Source organism: Quercus suber, unplaced genomic scaffold (assembly GCF_002906115.3).
Source record: "Quercus suber isolate HL8 unplaced genomic scaffold, Cork oak 2.0 scaffold_350, whole genome shotgun sequence".
Classification (NCBI taxonomy): domain Eukaryota; kingdom Viridiplantae; phylum Streptophyta; class Magnoliopsida; order Fagales; family Fagaceae; genus Quercus; species Quercus suber.
The window spans coordinates 779,595-788,726 of record NW_027069802.1 but is presented as its reverse complement, the minus strand read 5'-3'; the positions used below and the strand labels follow the sequence as shown (position 1 = coordinate 788,726).

At 32.7% G+C, this 9,132-nt stretch overlaps 1 protein-coding gene across 1 annotated transcript; it reads left to right on the top strand.

Moving 5' to 3' along the window:
* The first annotated feature begins 278 nt into the window (after nucleotides 1-278).
* Nucleotides 279-8,336, top strand: LOC136061765 (uncharacterized). The gene is made up of 5 exons (XM_065760024.1): nucleotides 279-381; nucleotides 1,068-1,200; nucleotides 2,288-2,508; nucleotides 6,324-6,497; nucleotides 7,921-8,336. Exons 1-5 carry the CDS (start codon nucleotides 289-291, stop codon nucleotides 8,005-8,007), a joined length of 708 nt encoding a protein of 235 aa, XP_065616096.1. The 5' UTR covers nucleotides 279-288; the 3' UTR covers nucleotides 8,008-8,336.
* The last annotated feature ends 796 nt before the right edge of the window (nucleotides 8,337-9,132 follow it).

The following is a 9,132-nucleotide window of genomic DNA, read 5'->3' as shown; positions in this document are numbered from 1 at the left end:
GAAGCGAGGCGCCAAATTCTAAATATAGTTATTTTGCATATAGTGTTCCAATCTAATGTATTTGATGTATAAAAATATTATAGACAAATCTCTGACTCTGTTCCTGATGGATAGGAGCTGGTCTATAAAAACCAGTCTTTGGGTTTGAATCCCAACAGAGCCTATGTTTGTGACAAACAATTAATACATGCATAATGCATCACACTCATAAATCACCGTTAAAAAATTAGTCTCTATCCAAATAATGGCCCAAAATGTGTCTAACATGTACTTTTGTTGTCAAGGAATATGTTTCGAAGGCAAAGAAGCAGTGTGATCTGGAAGCAGCCCTTTGTCTCATATAAATGGTTTGCAGAGATGGAAATAATCACACTTTCAACGGTGTGGAGTTGTGTACTTTTTATTTCTATGAACTTTGTATGAGTACCAAGTAGTCTGTTGCATTTAGCATTATTTATTCTCATTCTTTTGTAGATGTCATTGACTATAGTAAATTGTTTTTCCTAATGATACTCTGTAGTATGCTTCTTGTATGCATAGGTTCTTCTCTGAGAATATTGTTAAATATTTTTCTTATCAAGGGTTGTATAGATATTAAATTAGAGTTTGTGGGATAGGTTTTGAAGTGTTTTGAGCAAAAAGCCTGAAGTGATGATTGCATTATATATTCAAGTTGATTGGTCTCTGATGTGTCATGATCACCAAGTCATTGGTGTGTATAATGCTAGAGACATAGAGTCTTGCCATTTCTTTTCCTGTATGAAATTATTATTGCAAGATGAACTCCCTACTTAGAGGGCATAAGATGTAGTGCTTATTGAAAATAGTTGCTTTGGGCTGGAAAGATCCTGTTATGGTTTTTCTATCCATTAAAGGCTGCATCCTTGTTAAGTTGGTTGTCGTTATGCGGTTTATATTTGCTCATCTAATAATTTTGTTGAAACTATATTCTGTTTCCATGTTTAATTTGTTATATTGGAAAAAAGTGTTCCAACATGGTTGTTGATCTATTGTCAGGCAATATTGTTTTTCCATCTTTCTAATTATATGATGATTTTACTGTTCAGATTCTTGAGAGAGCTCTGCAAGAATGTGGTAATGATTTGGATGCTGCCATCATGAGCCTGCATGAGCTTTGCTTAGGATCTGCCGAGGGAACTTCAGTTTCTGCTGAAGTATCAGATGTAAATGTGGAGAAGGGTATGTATGCTACCATCTACATAGTCTTTTATTAAAATTAACACCTTCAAGTAGATGGTGAGTTTTTGCTAATTGCCACTAGTCTTGTCAGTAACCATTCTACCTATTTGCCATTCGGTGTGGTTTTGAGATCTAAATTTGTATCAACAAACATTAAAAAAAATATATATATATATATATTTATGTATGTATGTATGTATGTATGTATATAAAATTAATTGTAACCGCAAATAGTTATACTTAAGTGTATAATGTGTGCTATTTTTAAGGAATTTGAATTTTAAATCTCTCAAATTTACCCTTATATCCTTAATTTTTCTTATTATTATCAATTAGATATTGAAGTACAAAAAAGTGGACACGAAAAAGATTTTTTTCAATAATATATATAGATACAAGGCAAGCTAAATTGGATGGTATGGTTCTTTTCATTTCTATGTTGTGTCAAGGGAGTTTGCTTATCAAAGCGCAGATTTAGGGGGATGGGGCTTGTGAAGGCAAAAGACGTTGATTAGAATAAGGGGAGGTCCTAGTTGGTGAGACTGTCTAAAAATAGTGATATGCCAGCCTCTTCACATACTCTCTAACTATACCCATTTACCTTGAATGCCTTAAGAAGTCTCTTGCTAGCCATTAGGCATTACACAACAAAAACAAATTTCTCGTCTTAATATCATGTTTGATGTTAACTCTAAGGGGTAGATCGATAGGTTGGGGACAACCTCGCATGAAGTAGGGGTCACTAGTTTGACTCTTCCCTTTCCCCTCCTCTTGGGGCCATAGCTTACATATTAAAAAATCATGTTTGGTGATATTCTCAATCATTGCCTTAAATGTCCTATTGCGTAAATAATCAATTTCATTCATAGTTTGCTTTTGAAGACCTTTTGAAGAATGTTTCATTGTCATCTGAACTCTTAGCTCTCCAATTGTAACTTTTCTTCAACAATAACTTCATTGTTTATAATTATATGATTTGTATTAGATAGTGTTGTCTATGAGTTGTTTGCTTTAACTTGCATTCTTTATGGTGATTGGTGACTTGGACCTTGGTAGGAAAGAATTTGATAGTTTGCAAAATTGACAGGTAGATTGCCGGATGATGAAAATTTTGTTGCCCCTGATAATTCGTCAGTGCCAAACAACCTTCCCATGGAAGGTATGGAATGGATTGACTTATTTGTAAGGGAAATGACGTGTGCTTCTAGTATGGACGATGCCAAAGCACGTGCTACAAGATTGCTAGAAATTTTAGAGAGGTCCATCAGTTCACGTGCTTGTGCTGAGGCAACACAAAATGTCCACAAGGTACGTATAATTTTTTGTCAAAGTTAATTTTTTATATATGATATTAGCAATATATGATGGTAGCAATTGGTCGTGCTAGTGTTGAGAAGCAACTTTTACGTAGGACACCCTTAACTATTGGAGCGTTGTAAATATTAAGCATTTTCTTGGGGGAAAAGCTACTTCTAATACCCGACTAATGATTTGAGCCATATATCCCTTGTTTTTTCATTATGGGGAACTCTAGAATCAGTAGTAGTAGGATTCAATTTCTATAAAAAAAATAATATGATGAAATTTGCAAAATTATTTATTATATAATAGTTGAAACCTTTTTAACCATGATATTAACGTAATTAATGGTGTTTAATGTGGATAGAAGCTCTTTGTTGTGATGATTTTTCAACAAAACTCCTATTCACATCAAAAGCCATGTGTTAGTGTGAAGCATGCATAGATAATGTTGGGCAATGTGCGCCATACAGTGGCATTCATTTTACCCAACATTATATTTTAAAAAAGTTCCAAAAATATGATGTGGCAAGCAGAACCTGGATTTGGTGCATCTAATATGAACCAACTAAGGTCCTGCCTTTTGGTAAATTGACCCTTACAAAGGGTTTAAGAAGAAATTTGATGCAACTTTGGAAGATTAATTTGTTACTACTATGCAAATTCACCTATTTAAGACTTATTTTATGGGGTCCACATTTGAAGTTCAAATTGAAGTAAAAGTCATGTGGTTTTAAAGGTCTAGTTACGTGTTAAAACAGTTTTTTATCATTAAGTTATGGTAAATTTTGAATTCAGGGGCAAAATTCTAATCTTTGCAATTCCTACAAATTGAGGATTTTGGTGTCAATTTTAGAATTTTCAAGGAATCTTAAGTATTTTAGGTTTTCTTTACTTTGGGTCTAAGATTCCTTTATTAGCTTGTTGGTCAAAATTAGGAATCCTAATACTACTAGAACAAAAAAAAGAGTCCTTGTATATTAATTTTGCTATTCTACTAAAAGGAGTTGAGTAATAAAGATATTGAGTGTTTTAAGTATTGAGATATGTTGGCTTTCTCGTGTTGCATTCTTCCCGTCTCTTCTCTTCTTATTCTCTTCTTTGTGGTACTGTTCACAGGTACTCTTCTTATTCTCTTCTTTGTGGTACTTTTCCTTCTTCCTTACAACCCCAGAGCAAGCCCCTTTATAAAGCCCTAAAAACCCTACATGTACTTTTGTTTATCAAATACCTATAAAGTAACTCATTAAACCACCATTTAATTCTTATCACAACCCCATAGCCCTTTCTTCAATAATTCTAAACCTAAGAGTATAAATTCTTCTTACTCTAAACCTACACAATCACATGTAGACAAATTTCCCAATTGTCCTACATCAAAAGCCCTACAATAAAATGAGAATATATCAAAGAGAAGGTAATAGGTTTGAAGTTGGACAAGAATACAGCAAAGAGAAGCCAATATGAATGAAGTTGGAAAAATAAATATCAATTTCTAGGCTCTAAGGGTCTCAATAGAAGCTATTAAAACAACAACAACAACAAACAAAGCCTTAGTCCAATACTTGGAGTCAGCTATAGATCTCTATAGATTAGTTAGGGTCAGTCATATGGATTCTTTTTCTCTATTCTATCCTATCTAAAGTCATACTCTCTATTACTCTCTTAATTGACATTGTTAGAAATATGATTAAATGATCAAATTCACCATTTCCTAACAACTTGAGTTTTTGGAAGAATCGGTATTTTAACATGGTCTCAAAGCAAGAGATTTTGAGTTCTATCCCTGGTTTTATTCTACCTCCCATTTAAAATGTTAAAAATCCCATGCATTTGGCTTATTAAGAGGTAGGGGGGGGGGGGTTTAGCTTTTGGAGAATCGGTATTTTGATAGACACTTTTTTTTTTATTTTTTTTTATTTATAATTACATCTATTAATGTGATTTTTGTCTTCCTTTTCCTTTTTTTCCCTCAACTTGAATCAATAGAGGCTATTAGCAACCTTTAATTACCCTGGTTTCTTAGTCATTCACTTCCATTTAACAAATAAATCCAAACCATGTAATTTCATTAAAGACAATGGGGAACAAAGTGTATATTGCCCAACAATTCTTCTAAGAAGCTTGTAATACAATAAGTCTATGAAATTATACACACTAGATGGTCTACATCCAAAGACATCCAAATTACAAGAGACCCAACAAATCATGACTTCATCCTTCCTGTAGATAAATCCTGCTCCTAGAATGTCCTATCTGCATACTGCATGTAGCATGTTGGAACCAGATTCCATACAATAATTTTTGAAGAGCTATGATTTTGCCTCCAAATTGAGCTTTCTGTTCATGTTTTCCATTCTACTCAACACCATAAATACAAAGTCCCAACTCCCTAGATATTGGGCAATATAAAAAAGAAAATGGTCAATAGACTCAGTCCTTCCATTTGCACATACAATGCTGATCCGTCAAGTATTCCCTTTTTAATAAGATAGAATAGTAAGATTATCTATGGTGAGAACTTTCCCAAGGTCACAATCCATATCAAATAACGTTCCAAGGAAAGCAATGCATTTCAAATAGCCTTCCAAGGAAAGCTAAACATGATTGTCCCTATTAAAGCCTAATAATACCATTTTTATTAAGCTTCCAAATACCTTATCCACCATTCCCACTTAGATCTTGGCTGAATATAGCAGGTCAAAATAATTAGCAAACTATTTAACTTCCAATCTTGAGAGCTTTGGAAATAAAGACAATAAGACACTTTCAGCAAGTACATCATGCCCAATCGAATTCTATCGTCTTTACCAATGACAAAGTCAATCTCATAGCCCATGTGAATTGGAGAGTCCCATGATCCCAAGAGAATTGGAGAGTCCAGTCCCTTTCTCCTACCTCAGATATTATTGTTGTTAACTTTGATGCAGGATGAAAGCATTAATGGGTTCTGATACAAATTTTAATGTAGGTTATTTGGGAATTCAGTACTAAATTAGATTTTTGATGAAATCTTTAAGGTTTCTTGAATATGGGTTTTGATGTTTAAGGACTTAGGTAAAGAAAAGATTGAATCTTGAATAGTTTGATGGCTGTTTGGTGTTATAACAGTGAATATAAGAAGAAATAAAGAAAAGAAAACAATAGGCAATCACACCTAGGTTTTCTTAAGCAATCACACTTAGGTAGGAGAAGGCAATCACACCCTCAAAGCTTAAAATAAGTTATTGGAGTTTTATTAAAATAAATCTTTCTATCAATACTATTCCTACAATAAAGCCTTTATATAGATTATTGTTGAATCCTTTCATAGAAGGACTAGGACTAAATAATCTATTCTTAGAATGACTATGTTATTAATAACAAATAAAAAAAAGTACTTAAGAACTTATAAACCAAATAGGAAAAGGTCTCAAAACATAAAATATCCAGATTTTTTATAATTACCAAGTTGCCCTTATTCTAGTAAATCTTGATTAAAACTGATTCATCAACAAATAAACAAAAAGAACAATAAAATAACTCAATTCAACTTTAGAATGACTAAGCAAGGTCCCAGATAGCTCTGCCAGATTTGTTCCGCATCAAACCTTCTTCATAAATGACCTTTTTCCTAGAGTAACCTCCCTTAACCACTTGCCCAGCAGAGACAAAGGTGTTGGATTTTCTGAACCCCAACCCTCTTACAACGTAAGGATTTGCAAGCAATTTTCTAGACCTGATTTTTTTTGTTCTTGTTCCTCCCCCATGATACTCAATGCAACTTCTCAGATCTAATAGTAATGTAGATTGGCATTGTGAAATTGAAATGTTTCCAAATATAGGAAAATGTGATGTTGAAGGAGCAAATTGAAGCACTCGTGCGGGAGAATTCCATTCTCAAGCGTGCTGTGGCTATTCAGCATGAACGTCAGAAAGAGTATGAAGATAAGAACCGCGAGCTGCAGCATTTGAAGCAGTTGTTGTCTCAGTATCAAGAGCAGTTGAGAACACTTGAGGTTAGAGTTAAAACCTTCTCCCCCCCTTCAATCATTTCTTTATTTGTTTTCAATTTAAGGTTTGTTTGTTTTGGTTTAAAATGTTTTTTGTTGGAAAGTTGCTTATTTGCAGTGTTATGATTACATCCCTCACAATGCTCTAGAGAACATTTTTGGTGTTTGGTATGAAAAATTGCAAAATTTCTTATGCTTTCATTTGGAAATGTAAATTACAACTTTAATCCATAACATTAAAAAATTAATACAAAAATTAAAAATTGGATTAGAAAAATTATTTTTCTGAATGAGATACACATTGACTAATCTTAATGTTCCATAGCAATATATTTATTGAATTGTGTTGAAATGAGTCCTTTAAATTTTGTTATGTGAATTGAAAAAGAAAAAAAAAGAGAGGAGTGATTGTAGTCATCAACCCTAAACTCCAAAATTCTACGCTAACCATATTTTGGGGGGGGGGGGGGGTTAATTTTTAATGTACTCCTATCATTCATATTAGTTTCTAAATTATAGATTAATGGATAATTATTTACCCTCAAAAATATGGATGCATTTGTAATGTTTATCTTAAATGTAAAATTCTATGATCAGCACTCTGTTTCAAGATAAATTTTCCCAATAGTTTGTTAATTTAGGCATTCATATGGAAGGTACAGGTGTACATTAAAGTTTAGGGCATCTCTTGCAAATGAGTTTAGGATGAACAAATATATTAAACTAAGGTTAATTATAGGTTTACATTGTACTAGCTAGCAATCTAATTCTTACATTGTAGACTAAAAAAATGTGTACAATGTTGTACATATTTGTAAAAAGTGTACAATCTTTTTGCATTTACAACATTGTACTCATTTGTTTAGTTTACAATGTAAAGTAAGCATCTTCCTTTAACTAAAAAAACAGTAAAGATTAATTAAAAGATTCTCGTTTTCTTCAATTTGACAATATTATGAAAAGTGATACAAATCAAAGATTCTAAAAATATTTGATATGTTTTATTAGTAAAATAGCATTAAAAAAGATGTATGAAGAAAAAAGATAAAAGGGTAATGGAGGACATCAGCAAATACTGAAAAGGCCCCTTACAATTTCAAGAGTACAATGAATCTAAGAAAGTCAAAGTTTGAAGGCCTACTTTCATCCAAAGGCATCCAAATGAAAAGAGTCCAAACAAATGAAGTCCTCATACCTTTCCTCCAAAATTTCCACTTCAAACATTGTGGAACCATACCTTTTTTCTTTTAGAAAGAAATAAGGGGTCTTCTTTGCCAACATCGAAGCACTCCCCTCGCTATTAAAATTTAGATCCATGAAACTAAGAATAGTAGATCAATGATATATGCATTTCATGCATTGTGAAGTCTATCAGAAATTTTTTTTATATGCATACTAATCTTTTTCAATTATTATGTGACTGGAGCAGGTGAACAACTATGCCTTGTCAATGCATTTGAAGCAGGCGCAACAAAGCAGCTCCATTCCTGGACGTTTCCATCCTGATGTCTTCTAAGAGACTGGAACTAGCATTTGATGTATAGGGTCAGGAATTATGCTACATCCTTAGCTCAACAAATCATTCTATAATTTCTGGTTACAATGAGTACTTACATCTGGTATAATATGTATTAGATGAAGTTTTATGCATCCATTGCAAATTTAGATCATAAAATACATTACTGGAGAAGGTATACAACTGGGCACTGGCTTTATTTTGTTCTATGGCTTGCCTGCGGGGTTGCAAGTTGTAATAGTACTTGCTAATACTCTCATAGATTCTGAAGAAAGTTCCCTATACTTGAACTATACATTACTGGCGCTTTAGGCTCCATTTCTTTTGCATCTTGGTGGCCTAGACGATATCTTCCTTTCTTTCTCTTTCTCTCGGCTCTTTATTTTTTTCCCCTTGAAAAGAGATACAGAGGAAAGCTAAGAGCATCACCAGCAGCTTCTTCAATTTTTCTCTGTTTGGAGAGTGAACAGTTCATTTTACCTTTTGTCTACTTTTTCAAATACACTTTCAAACAAACTTTTTATCTTTTCTCTATCTTATTTAAATATTATTTCTTCATTCATTCTTTATTTTATTTTTTTATCATCATTATTCTTTTATATTCATTCTTAACAATTATATTTTTTAATAAAAAATGTTATATCCATAATATTTTCGCAATACTTTCACAATAATCACATTAAAATCTTATGTGGAAAGCTGTTATTAGTTCTAATTTGAATCTACTACTGAAAATATTTTTTTACTTACCAATATTAGCTAATTACTTAAAATTTATTGTGAAAATATTGTAGTAGTATTTCTAAATGGTCATTTCTTATTCTTATCCTTTCTTTCATCCATAGGTGGTTGTTGATTTGTTTTGTTTTGTTTTTTTTTTTTTTTTTTTTTGGTTTTTTCTCCACCACACACATATCCCACTATCTCCATCTACCCTTCTTTTTTTTTCTAGTTCATTCCGATCACTGTGTGGTAGCCTTCAGAACAATAATTTATCTCCACTTCTCCCTCTCTGTTTCTTTCTCTTTCTCTACACACACAAATTTCTCTCCCTCCATCTCACACAAACAAATTCTCTCTCATACACACATAAATCACTGGCAGAGAAGTGGAGATCGGTGTTCT